This window comes from Schistocerca serialis, chromosome 4 (assembly GCF_023864345.2).
Source record: "Schistocerca serialis cubense isolate TAMUIC-IGC-003099 chromosome 4, iqSchSeri2.2, whole genome shotgun sequence".
Classification (NCBI taxonomy): Eukaryota; Metazoa; Arthropoda; class Insecta; order Orthoptera; family Acrididae; genus Schistocerca; species Schistocerca serialis.
Genome location: NC_064641.1, coordinates 236,106,305 through 236,120,498, shown reverse-complemented (window position 1 = coordinate 236,120,498; position 14,194 = coordinate 236,106,305). Strand labels below are relative to the sequence as shown.

The following is a 14,194-nucleotide window of genomic DNA, read 5'->3' as shown; positions in this document are numbered from 1 at the left end:
GAGCGGGGCGTACAGGGAGCCATCCACAAGGTGCAGTCATGGGCTCTAGCCCACGGTTTCCAGTTTTTGGCCGCAAGGTTGTGTGTTACGCTCTTCTGTTGCCATCGTACTGTTCATCCAGAACCAGAACTTTACCTTAATAATGATCCACTCACTGTAGTGGAGACATATCAATTCTTAGGACTCGTTTTCGATGTCTGATTAACTAGGTTTCCACATCTTCATCAGCTTAAGCGTAAGTGCTGGCAGCACCTCAAGGCCCTTTGCTGCCTGAGCAACACCAACTGGGGTGCAGATTGCTCTATGCTGCTGCAGCTCTACAGAGCCCTTGTTCAATCCCGCCTTGACTATGGGAGTCTGGTTTGTGGTTCGGCGGTGCCCTCAGCGTTGCGTTTACTCGGCCCAGTGCACCACTGTGGTGTTTACCTAGCGACAGGAGCTTTTAGGACGAGTCCGGTGACCAGCGTCCTTGTGGAGGCTGGAGTCCCTCCATTGCAGGTTAGGCATGCACAACTGCTGGCCAGTTATGTTGCACGTCCAAATCACTGTCTCCTTTTCCCACCCATGGTGGTTCATTTCCCGCATCGGTGGCCCTGGTCAGGGCTTCCAATTGCAGTTCATGTTCAATCTCTTCATTCCCAAACAGGAGTCCTTGCCTTTACCACATATACTTGAGGTCCATTCACGTACACCTCCATGGTGCACTCCTAGCCCCCAGCTTCACCTGGACCATTCACATGGTCCTAAGGACTGAAGTTAACCCTGCAGATCTCCGCTGTCACTTCCTCTCGGTTCTTGACATGTCCCAGGCCATGAAGTGGATTACACCAACGGCTCTATGGCTGATGCTAATGTCGGCTTCGCGTATGTCCATGGAGGACATGTTGAACAGCATTCCTTGCCCGATGGCTGCAGTGTTTTCACTGCCAAGCTGGTGGCTATATCTCGTGCTCTTGAGCACATCTGGTCATGCCCTGGGGAGTCATTTCTTCTGTGTATTGACTCCTTGAGCAGCTTACAAGCTATCAACCAGTGCTACCCTCATCGTCCTTTGGTAGCAACCATCCAGGAGTCCCTCTATGCCCTGGAACGGTCCATTCATTCTGTGGTGTTTGTCTGGAGCCCAGGTCACGTCGGAATCATAGGCAATGTACTTGCTAACAGGCTGGCCAAACAGGCTACGCAGAGTCAGCTTATGGAGATCGACTTCTCTGTAACTGACCTGCGTTCAGTACTCCGCTGCAAGGTTTTGCAGCTTTAGGAGATGAAATGGCATAACCTCAGCAGGCACAACAAACTGCATACCATTAAGTAGACTACGAATGTGTGGCGGTCCTCCATGCTGGCCTCTCGCAGGGACTGTGTGGTTCTCTACTGGCTCCGCATTGGCCACGCTTGGGTGACACACGGCTACCTCCTGCTCCGTGATGACCCACCTCAATGTCGGTGTGGTGCCTGGCTGACAGTGGCCCATATCTTGGTGAGCTGTCCTTCTTTGGCTGCCCTGCGACGGACTCTTCAGTTACTGGACTTGTTGCCATTAATTTTAGCTGACAACGCCTCATCGGCTAATTTAGTTTTACGTTTTATACACAACGGTGGGTTTTATCATTCTATATAAGTTTTTGCGCATGTCCTTTGTCTCTTTGTGTTCTCCACTCTAATACTTTTAGGGTGGATATTTTAATGTGTCGCAGAGTGGCTGGCTTTTCCTTTTTATTCTCGTGGTTGGCCAGCCACGGTCATCTGCTTTCTTGTTTTACCTCTTCTACCTGTTTCTTGCCTCTGTGGTTTTCTTTTCCTGTTTTGTCCATGGTAGTGGTGGTTGTCCTCCTGTCATTCTTCTGGTTCTTCCTTCTCCTGTTATTGTGCTGTAGGTCTCCTTTCTTTTTTCTTCCCTTTGTGTAATTATTTTACCACCGGGAAAAAGGGACCGATGAATTTGCAGTTTGGTCCCCCACTCCTCTTTTAAACCAACCGACCAAACCATCAGTTGTGATGTAGAACTGTGATTCATATCCAAAAACACAGCAACACTATTCACCAGCAGTCATAGCTCCCCACCCATAGCACTACTCCAAATGCAGTCATCTGCTAGTCTCTAACCAGTGGTGCAGGGTGACACAGGCTGTTGCAAGGAGTTCATTTCTTGTTCACAGATGCCAGGTGAAAATGAGTAGAAGTTACAGTGTGCTTGGTGCACAACATGGCAATTATCCCTTGTGGTGATCAGATGTGATCGACCCCGACACTGAGGAGCATGCTTGCCCTAACATTCCCGTAGAGTTCAACATAAGCCACTGTCACACCTAAAAGCCCCAAAATTCTGGATGTTTCATGATATTACTAGTTGACCAATTGGAGACTGATAATGAGGCCACTTTCAGACTCTGTCAGATGCAGAAAATGCTGTCCCATATGAGTACGTGGCATTTCCATGTTCTTCAGTGTACAGTCAACACCTAATCCTATCACGCTGCTTGTGTACCGTACCAGGCCGGGTAACAACACTGAACATGAACAACACTGAACATGAATAACACTGAGGCACTCTAGCAGTTGTGGAATTACAACTGTAATGATTTACATAGCTGCTGATGGTGTACATATATGAAGTTACATTGGCATCTGACCATGTCTTCTGGGTGCTTCACTCTTTTGGTTCAGCAGTTTCTTAATTTTATTTCATGATCATGACTACTGTTCAGTTTAGGCTGTGTACTGATTTTTCATGTGAGTATAGTATAATTTGTGAAATGGACATACTTGGGTTACAATTTGAACGTTCATCACACATTGTTCCACGAGTTGGCCAGAATCTAAAATTAAAATGCGACACCAAATGTATCCTGAATAACAGTGATGTAAAATAACAAAGTAAAAATGGCTACACACCCAAAACTGTGTAGTAGTGATGATCACAAAATAAAATGATTTTTTTATTCAACCAATGTTAGCGAGTACAACATACTGTTCATTCGAAAAATTTATATTGGCTATGTTTTCCGTTGCAACAAAAATAATTTGTGGAATATTTTATCAACTAAATGGTAGAAAGATCTGCTTAGCATGTCTACGAATGATATTGTGTGCATATACATTATGTGTTAATAATATGTTTTGTTTCAGATACTTGTACACCTTGTTGTCCGAACCGAGTATCAAATCAAATGTAACACCATTCCTAGTGTTGTGTAACAAACAAGATCAAACAATGGCCAAAGGGAGCAAAGTAATTCAAGCATTGCTGGAGAAAGAAATGTGAGTACTTTATCATTTTAGCAGTCTTCGCTGCTGTATTACCTGTGTTACAATGCAGAATGACTTACATCCCTGAAATAGATGCAAAAAATTCTTGAGTAGTGTATCAGTACCACAGATGTAAAAAGTCACCAGTCTCTGCAAAGTACACCTTGTGTATGAAGCATATTAGTATGACTTATTTTGTAGCTTTTGTGGAGTGTCCCTCTGAAAAAATTATTTTCTGCTCTATTTATTAATAAAGAGTCTGCAGGTATTGGTTTTGCAAGTGGTGATCATATATGAACTTAGCATGCTATGTTTGTTCATGAGATACAGAAGCAGCAAGTGTTAATACTGTGTTCCTGGGCATTCAAAGAGTATTGATATATTTTGCTAAACTTGACTAGTTAATAAAATAAAAAAATACTGAAAGACTTTATGGCAAATATAGGTCAGTATGTTGTTATAAATGGGGAGAAATTGTCAGATGTGAAAGTAACTTCAGGCACACCTCAAAGAATTGCTGTAGAACCATTACAGTTTATGAATTTTTTTATCTGTATTAGCAATAACTTCATGGGACTACTTACGGACGATGATGATCTATGTGGGGAAGTAACAACTGCAGGGAAGTTTCAGGGAAATGCAGAGAGACCTGAAGAGAATTGATGTTCGGTGTACTGAATGACAGCTGATCAACAACATAAACAACTATAATGTATTTCATATAAATATGCAGAAGTGCTATTATTGTTTCACTCTGCCATTAGTGACCAATTGCAAATATATAGTGGTAGTAATTTGAAGTTGAATGGCCGTATAAGACCAGTTCTAGGAAAAGGGAGATCTCTGGCTAAAATTCTTGTAAAGGTTGTAAAGGAATGTAATTTATCCAAGAAGGTAATAATTTACTAAATCAAATAATTTACTAAATCAAATCCTCACAGTTTTAAAGTTACATCAGCTCAATCATAATTCTTGTGCTTTCAGTAACTCGCATACTATTGATATGTGGGGAATAGTGGGGTGTTCTCCTTTCCATTCCTGCCTGTCAGTATTTTAGCTGCTGAAGAATATGGTGGTGACAGCTGCCAAAAGCTTGAAAATTGTAACTCAGTTGCTGTGGGTTGAAAACTGAAGATTTTATTCAGTCATGCTCTGTGAAGGACTGACACTGTTTACAAAACCTTTGTTCAACCAGTTCTCGTGTGTGTGTGTGTGTGTGTGTGTGTGTGTGTGTGTGTGTGTGTCATCTACTCTGATGAAGGCCTGTTTGGCCAAAAGCTTTTGTTTGCCATTCTTTTTATTGTGCCTATCTGCAAATAGCATCTCCACTATATGGTAAAGAACAGCAATCCTTTTCATAATATTGTAAGAGCACACATTGCAAGATGTGTTAAGCACTGTATTACCTACCACTGTGATCAAATTGGAACAACTTGATATTATACAGTTAATTTCTGTGCACCATTTGTGAACTGGGAGGACAAAGAAATGGTATGTGATGTAATCTCCGTTACATGCCGTAAGTGACTTGTGGAATATAAAAGCAAAGTAGCTGTTGGTGCTAAAGATCAGCTTTAGTATCTTGATGAAATTGTCTTACAGATAGGAAACATCAGGAAGCAAAGTCAAAAAGATTTCATTACGTTCATGCAGACTGCACCTCCCAAAGCATTATTTCCTCTGATAGTTGCAAATTTATCATAATCTATGCCCAAAAAGTGAAGATTTTGTAATAATAATTATAACAAGTCTTCATACAGAGGAGAAAAAATTAGGAAAAGTTATGATATCATGAGTGAAGTAAAAATTTTCGGTATGATATTGACGAAAAATGTATGACAGGGATCATGATCCCTTCTGCCTTTCTAGTGTTAATTGGTCTGTTGACCATGAGAAGCAATGAAACACACAAACAATAAAAATAATATAGTCGTATGGCATGACCGGCTGGCAGTCTCTCAAGGGATGTACACCACTAATCTGGCAGTTGAAACACTTAAGTAATTTTATGGTGACCAGAATTAATTCTTCACCTGGGAAGTGAAGAGGCAAGGATATTGTCTGCCCAGTCTAGTACTGTTGGTCAACACAATTGAAGTAGTGTGTCTTTTTCCAAAAAGAATAGGCGAAAATTATGTACACATGAAGGTTTTAGTATAGACAATATCTGTGGTTCTTCTTGAGAGAATGTTTTGCAAAGGAGGCTGGAGAAGAAAAGGGTAGATAGTGAGTTACTGTACATAGAGTGACTTAAAAATAACAGATGAGTAGGGAAAGAAAGGAAAAAATAAGTAATTGGAAATGTAGGGCTGAAACAAGGTGGTTTAAAGGAACAAGAGATGAGACCTACCAAATAACATTAAAGACTGCTGGAAAAACAGGTAAAAATAAAATACAGTATTAATAATGTGGAGACAGAAGTGGAGCATTTATTGCCAAAAAATAACAATGATGAAATGTCAGGTGATATTTAACGTAAAAAAATATCTATTGTACCATTAGTACAGAGCTGTGAACCATTTATTCTGAAAAAAGAGAAAAGTAAAAAAAAGAAGGAAAGTGAGCATAATATATGCAGAATCCTGAGGGAAGGCTACATTATTCCAAACACCGTATCACGACAAACACTTGATACTGAAAGGAGTCGGGAACAATTACAAATTTAAATTCCAGGATATCAATAATGAGCTGTGTGATGCAGTTTTATGCCACAAATCCAGAGGTCTGAGACTCAATTCTCAGTTGGTCCAAGCAGTTTGTTCCCATAACTTATAATTTCTTTCACCTCTGATAATGATTTCTTATTGCAAATATACCAAGTTTCAGCATTGTTTGGAATGCCCATTAAACTCTAGCTTCCCTGATAACTGGCTCAGCAAGTCAAAGGTCAGAGGAAAGGCAAGGGCATACCACTTCCAACATGGCTGCCTAGTATACCACTTGAGTGTTCAAACCAACCTTTGGGTTGAGCTGACCCTAATCAGTGATTCAGCAATGAGAGGTATCTCAAAAGTAATGACATGGCTCCAAGCAGCAGTGAAAACACAGGAAAGAAAAACGATGAGAAAAAAATGTGGTACCATAGTGTGAAAGAATAGGGAAGAAAGGGGATGGTGGTGGTGACAGATAGCAAATAAAAAGGGTATATGCGTATGGATATGTGTGTGTTTGCGAGTGTATACCTGTCCTTTTTTCCCCCTAAGGTAAGTCTTTCCGCTCCTGGAATTGGAATGAGTTTCAGAGATGTACGTACTTTTTTCTATTCCATTTCGAGAACTTTTCAAACCACCATCGTGTTCTGAGCTCTTAACTGAATGACCTCCTCCATGCCAACCTGCATGGATTCCCAAAAAAAAAAAAAAAAAAAAAAATCATGTGAAACCAACATCCACTTTTCTCACATGAAAGACTGAAAGCTTTATATCCATGTGGTGAGGTAGGTGCAGTATTTTTTGATTTTTGAAAAGCATTTTACTCAGTGCCATGCCTATGTCTATTGTCAAAAGTTCGATCATACAGGATATCGCATTTTGTTGACTGGATTGAGGTCTTTTTGGATGGAGAGTCATTCTCGAAGTAGAAGTAACTTGGGCTGTGCCTCAAGGAAGTGTGTTGGGATCCTTGACGTTCATATTGTATATTAATGACCTTGCAGACAATATTAATAGTAACCTCAGACTTTTTGCTGATGGTGCAGTTATCTATAATAAAGTGCTGTCTGAAAGAAGCTGCATAAATATTCAGTCAGATATTGATAAGATTTCAAAATGGTGCAGCATAGTATCCTATGACAATAATATCAGTGAGTCACAGTTGGAAACAGCCAATTCATACAAATATCTGGGTGTCATGCTTTGTAGGGATATGACCACGTGGGCTCATTTGTGGGTAAAGCAGATGGTAGACTTCAGTTTATTGGTAGAATACTGGGGAAGTGGAACCAGTCTGCAAAAAAGATTGCTTGCAAATTACTCGTGTGTCCCATTCTAGAATATTGCTCAGATGCATTGGAACCGAACCAAAAAGGACTAACAGGGGATATTGAATATGTATAGAGAAGGGCAGCATGAGTGGTCAGTTCATTTGACCCATGGGACTGTGTTACAGTGACACTGAAGAAACTGACCTGGCAAACTCTTGAAGACAGACATAAACTATTCTGAGAAAGTGTACTAACAGAGTTTCATGAAATGGCTTTAAGTGATGGCTCTAGGAATGTACTACAACCTCCTATGTGTCTCTCACACAGGAATCATGAAGACAAGATTAGAATACTTACAAGATGCATAGAGCCATTTGAACAATCATTATTCCTGTGGTCCGTAAGTGAATGGAATGGGAAGAAACTCTAATAACTGGGTACAATTGGACATACCCTTTGCCATATACTTCACAGTGGTTTCAGAGTATGGATGTAGATATTGATGTAGATAGAAGTGGGAGGGAACAGGAAACGATGCACAAGGTCAGGAGGAGATAGCGGGATAGTGTGAGGCAGTTCTTTTGACAGATGACTCGGTGGCTGCACAACAAGACGAAAGGACTTCAGAAGGTAGAGCATATAAGAGACAGAGCAAGGGGAGAAGGAAGGAAGTGGAAGAAAGTGGAAATGAAGGGGGGGGGGGGGGGGGGGCAGAGACAGACTGAGAGAGACTGAGAGGGACAAGATAAAGTGAGGCAGGGGGAAACAGATTAGCAGATTTTTAGGCCAGGAGAATTGCGAGAGAAATGATCATCATGATAAAATAAGAGAAATCAGGGCTCGCACAGAAAAATTTAAGTGCTTGTTTTTTTCCCACCCGCGCCGTTCGAGATTGGAACGGTAGAGAGATAGCTTAAAGGTGGTCCATTGAACCCTCCGCCAGGCACTTAATTGTGAGTAGCAGAGTAATCACATAGATGTAGAGAATTTCCACCAGCGTTGTTCAGAGAAATTACTGCTGGGAGTGAGTATCCAAATGGCTTGCATAGTGAAGCAGCTGTTGAAGTATTTGTATTGTGGTTCACAGCATGTCTGGAAACTGGTTTCTCAAGTTCTCAGTTTGACACAGTTTTGTGGGGGCCATTGATGGAAGTACATAGCTTGTTACTTGTCATGCCAACATAGAATGCTGCACAGTAATTGCTGCATAGCTGATATATAACATGGACAAGGATATTCTATAGATTGGGTGGGTGGCAGAACACTCCTTTGGGTGATGTGTGTAGGATTTTGGATAGGATAGATATGACATCTCAGTGCATGATGAGAGGTAGTCGAAACCTAGAGGTAGTCAAAACCCAGGTGAAAGGTGTGGTTGAGTTTTTAAAGGCCAGCATGATACTGGGTGATCAGAGCAGTGCCGGTCAGTGGTTGGTTAACAGGTCTATTGCTGTCAGAGGAGGAGATGACTTAGGGAGATCTGTTAATGGATGAGTGGGATAGTATACTGTCTGCCCATAAAGGCTCTCAGATTATCAGTATATTTTGTCAGCTCCTGATTCCCACTACAGATGTGGTGTACATGGTTGGTAAGACTGTAAAGAAGAGATTTGACATGGAACGGGTGACACTTGCCAAGGTTGGAGCATCTGAGAGATGGAGATCAGCCTCTAGGAAGGTTGCTTGTTGAGTTGAGGAGGACTAGGTAAAGCATACGTGGGAGTAGGTGTTGATGTCACGGATGAAAGAGCAAAGGTTGTCCCTGCCATGATTCCAGATCATGAAAATTCCATCAATGAATCTAAACAAGAACAAGGGTTTGTTGGTCTTGACTGGATAGGAATGATTCCTCCAGATAGGATGGTGCCATGTGAGTACCTGCAGTAGTACCAAGGACTTGTTTATGAATTTGGCCTTCAAAAGTGAGATAATTGTGGGTCAAGATGTGGTTAGCTAGGATGAAAGAGATGGTGACTTTGCTGACATGATGACATTGGGAAAGGTAGTGTTCTGTGGCCATCAGGCCATGGATACAGGGGATATCGGTGTATAAGGATGTCAGATCCACAAGACAAATGTGGAGTCCAGAGGTAACAGGACAGGAACTGCAGAAAGGCGGTGAAGGAAGTGAGTCCTATTGGAGTCCTGGGATAGGATCATACTTGTAAGGTTTGTATGCAGAGGTTTCAGAAAGTTGGCAGAGACCATGAGCCACATAATAACTATGATTCATGACCACTGTTATGGAGCGTTTGTCTGTGGGAAGGATAATAAGGCCTGGATTGGTTTTTTGGTTATGGACAGCTGTGTGTTCCATAGGAGTGATCTTGGGCTCACTGGGAGGGGTTCCAGAAATGAAGATGAGGCCATGTTAGTAGTGAGAAGTTCCTGAAAGGTTATCAGGTAATGGCTGGGTGGAAGGGAAGGCAGATCATGGTTGGAGGAGGGAAGGCAGATCATGGTTGGAGGGAGTTCGGAAACTGTTGTAGATACTCCTGTCCTGTGCCTACATGGAATTACCTGTAGCAAAGAAAGAACCTATGACTGTGAATTAGTATGTAATATAACTAGACTATAAACCTCTATGTTGTTTTAACTCTTCATTGTGCGATAACCTTGATGTCAGAATTGGGGACTATGAAGCACATGAGGTGAAGGAAATCTTCTCCCATGGAAATGAAATTACACTTGATGGATGAAGCATGGAGGATATAAGAAGCAGACTAGAACAGGTGAAGAGGGCATTTGTGACTAAGAGAAATCTACCAGTATCAAACAGTCTTCCCAATGTGGGGAAGAAATTTGTGAGAATGTAAAATGCACAGCATTGTATGGAAATGAATCATGGACTGTGGTAAACTGGAAAAGAAGACAGTGAAAATGTACGAGATGTGTTACAGTAGAAGAACATTGAAATTTTGGCAGATGAATAAGGTAATAAATGGAGAAGTTCCCCAAGGAATTTGTGTGGACAGGAGCATATGGAAAGCATTGACAAGAATGAACAGGATGATGGGACATGTGCCATCAAGGAATAACTTCCATGAGTTGTAGAGCATAAAAATTGTATGGGAGGACAGATTGGAATATAGGCAAGAATTGAGGATGTTGGTTGCAAGTGCTACTCCGTGGTGTGACTGGTGTTATCTCTTCAGGCACAAGGTTTGGAGATGCAAAAGCAGCTAAAACTTCCACGGTCAACAAAAACTTTAAGTGGTGCCTATACAATTTCACTTCTTGAAACACACAGCCTTCTAGATTGTTCGTTCCGGATCGTGAATGTATACTGTCATGTTTATTCTATTGTAGCTAACCCCCTGCTTACAGTATTTTCTTTTTAGGGAGGGGGTGGGAGGTGTATTCACTGTGGTCCAAGGCATGTTTTACTGCCTGAACTTTCGTCTAGGTCTGCTGGAACACACACTAAAGCTATGGAGACAGCTGATTGATTATCCCACAATTTATTTGTTTAGCGTCTGTATTATCACATTCATGATATGGGACTTGTCAAGGTACAGAACAGTATAAAATATTACATATTTACATGTACAAAATCTTATCATTGGTATCAGCACATCTTTATAAAAGAAACATTATTCTGCTTAATAAGATTATAAAATTATATACATACATACAGATAAAATAATTGCTAGTGAAACACCTTTGTTGATTTTACTAAAACTATTAAATACCAATACTTTAGTTAACTAGGCATAGTAATATATGGCACAGAAGTTAGGTGCATAATTAGATACATACATGGATAAAAGAAGTTTGGTATTGTCTAGCAATGGTTTGATAATTATGAATTTTTGTTTAGAGAGCTATGAAGCAGACCTACAGATTTGAGCAAAATTCCAGGTATTTATTAATGCTGTAGAAGCTGTTGTTTATTAGTAGTAGATTTTTTAGTTCTTTTTTGAATGTATTAATGTTTGGTATTTTCTTTTGATACTATCTGGCAATGCATTGTAAAGAATTTTTGGTTTGTAAAGAGCAGTGTCCTGATATATTGATTTTATGTGCACATCCCTATGATAGTCAACCCTGTTCCTTGTTCGATAATAGTGGATCTCACTATTCAAAGACGAAACTTGGTGGTTTTTAATGAAGCAGATATTTTCAAATATGGATATAGATGGTAAGGTCAATGATTTTTAATTCCTTAAAGATACCTCTACATGATGTTCTGTTGTCATTGACAACCAGACAGTTATCTTTAAACCATTTTTCTGCCACGTCTGCTGTTTTGTCAGTTTTTTGCTGCATCTCATAATCATTTTTCCCTTTTATAATGAAGCTGATATTATCAGCAATTAATATAGTATCAGCTGTTGAAAACTGTTGTGGTAGGTCATTAATAAAAATCAAGAATAACAATGGTCCCAATACTGACCCTGGTGCACCCAATAATTAATTATTTTATATTCAGAATGGTACAAATTTCCGTCCTGAGAAATTTGTTCTCTTTGTTTCCTATCAGTAAAATATAACTTGAACCACTCGTAAGTGTTCAGTTACACACAAGATTGATATCTCCTTCAGTGTACCATTCAAAAGGACTTCTAGCTCACATAGCTTACTGATTAAGCCCTATACATTATGATGTAGGAGAGTTAAAGAATTATTCAGTTCTACGAGAGGTATACTTCTTGCCTGGTTAATTCTTTGAAGAGTAGGTGTCTAACTTGATGTTCACCTCCTGGGAGTCCTGGACTACTTGTTTGTTTTCTTCTGCAGTGGATTGGGCCATAAAAAAATCATTCATGTGTTGTTTGGATGCTAACTTTTGCCTGGTGCTTTGTCGTGATCTGTTGTTTTTAACTTCTGCCCACTCTGGTACAGCTTTCTCCTGTCTTTTTACATGGTGATATTGTCTTCTGTTCTGCTTCCCTGCCATTTGTTCATTCCACTGAAGGCATATTTACTGTTAACTTTTTGGTTTCTTCGTCTGTTAGTTTCTCATACTGTGGTGATACTGTCTTCTGTGTGGCTTCCTTGTCACTCGTTCGTCCCATAGTATGCATAGTTACTGTTAATTTTTTTGGTTTTGTCTTCTGTTATTTTCCAATTTTGTAAGCATATGGTTTTGGTGATTGACTGATCTGTCTGTTACAAGCAGTTAACAAAGATAAGTAACAGAGTGGTGGACTGCAAAGTTTTTCTTTCCCTTTCAGCCCTCCTAAAAAACATATTTACATCCAGTATTTTAGCGTGACCGTACTGGGCAACACCATCAAGAACATGTTCATTTTGTATATTCTGTGAGTACTGTACACAGAATCACTTTAGTGTTAGTAGTTTTTGTGTATAGCATGTTCACAGTGCATTGGTAATCCTTGATATCTGATTCTACATCATTTGTTCCAGCCAGAACAATAACACAGTCAAATTTACTGAAGTCCTTTACCTTCTCTTAAATGTTATTAACAACATATTTCAATTGTGCATTTGTTTTGACAACAGGTGTCGCAAAATATCTTGGAGGAAGTGTCTGATTTAATAAACTCGCTCAGTGTGGTCCATGACTATAAGATGAAAATAAAATCTTGTGTCTTGTATCTGCACGCTTTCCAGTACTTAAAACTTTAGTGTAGCTGTCGTTATTTATTTTACAGGAGTTACTAAACTACTTCTTGATGAAACAAGAGCACTTTGTTTACTTTTGGAGTTTTCATAAATTACTGTAGATAAGACATCACAGCTGTCGTCGTGCAATAAATTTAGGCTGCTTTCACACGTTTTTGATTTTTGATGCTCTGTGAACTGTTTATGCACATATCTTTCATCAACTTACCCAAAAAGTCGAGTTTTCTTTCATCATTTCCCGCTTCAGCATCAGCTCATGTTTCTCTAATGTAAGTTTACTAATATCCACTTTCAGTTAACTGGTCATAATTTAGAAACACGGTCATTTAGTTGCAATATTTCATGTTTATATTGTACACCCACTTTCTTTTTACCAGCAGAACTGGCACTTTTTTGACGAGATACACGATAAACTTTTACACTGGCCGCCATCTTAACTAAATGTGTAAAAAACGGAATACAATCCACATTCAGCTTTCTGAAATATTTAACACAAAAAATAGATCAGACTTGTCCGTAGCATTTGAGGATGGTACCAGCTGTAGGAGACAGAGCGTAAGGCGAGGAAGGCCCTGGGGTCTAACCACCAACCCGCCCCCCATCACCACCACCACCACCACCACAAAAAAAGAGATTTAATTACTGTAACCAGATGTGCAACTTTTTCCTTCAGCCCTTTCAAAAATTTATGTTGCACCAGTGTATTTGATAATTTCGTTTAGAGACCTTTCCTTTTAAGAATCCGTACATCTTTTGCTTCCAGGAATTTATTGCGACAGACCAAATCGAGCCAGCTAGAAAGCATCAACAGTGCAGAAACCACCACACATTTCTTAGGCAAGAAAGGAAAAGATTTCGAATTTGCACATTTGCATCCCCAGAGAGTTGAGTTTGCAGAATCAAGTGCTTGTGATAAAGATACTTCCAAGCCAGCCGAATTAAATGAATTGAAGACGTGGCTGCATAAGATTGCGTGATAATGATGATGGTTTTGTATTTTGTGTTTGTGAAATGTTACGTCATTAAAAAATTTAAATAAACCTGTAACCATATTATTTATTTTTGTTGTGTCATTAGAGATTAAGTTAAATAAAGATATTTCCGATGCAATACTTTCCCCGCATGGTGTTCTGTTTATAATAGAAGTATGGATTCTTTGGTTAGCAACAAAATAAATAACGCTGTTTTTCCGATCACTCTCAAGAATATTGAGAAAGGGTGATTAATTATTAACAGTTCAACTCTAAACTGTGTTGTCTGCAGTGAAAAACTTTTTGACGAGTGGGTAATGACAAATTGTTGCTTGCAGTCAAGGCAGCCGCGCTGAGCAGTTGTTTGTGCTTCGTGTGGCAGCCGACACCGATATAAAGTTTTTTTGTTGTGTAATCTACTGGATATTTTATCTACAAGTAGTTAGCACCAAGATTCAAATCA

The 14,194-nt window shown here is 39.9% G+C and overlaps 1 protein-coding gene across 1 annotated transcript in view; it reads left to right on the top strand.

Annotated features, from left to right (window-relative positions):
* LOC126473966 (signal recognition particle receptor subunit beta) overlaps window positions 1-13,807 on the top strand; it is a 50,163-nt gene extending 36,356 nt beyond the window's left edge. The window contains exons 4-5 of the mRNA XM_050101341.1: window positions 3,130-3,261; window positions 13,524-13,807. Coding sequence (XP_049957298.1) covers window positions 3,130-3,261; window positions 13,524-13,737 — 346 coding nt within the window. The 3' untranslated portion in view covers window positions 13,738-13,807. The remainder of the gene's footprint in view (window positions 1-3,129; window positions 3,262-13,523) is intronic.
* The last annotated feature ends 387 nt before the right edge of the window (window positions 13,808-14,194 follow it).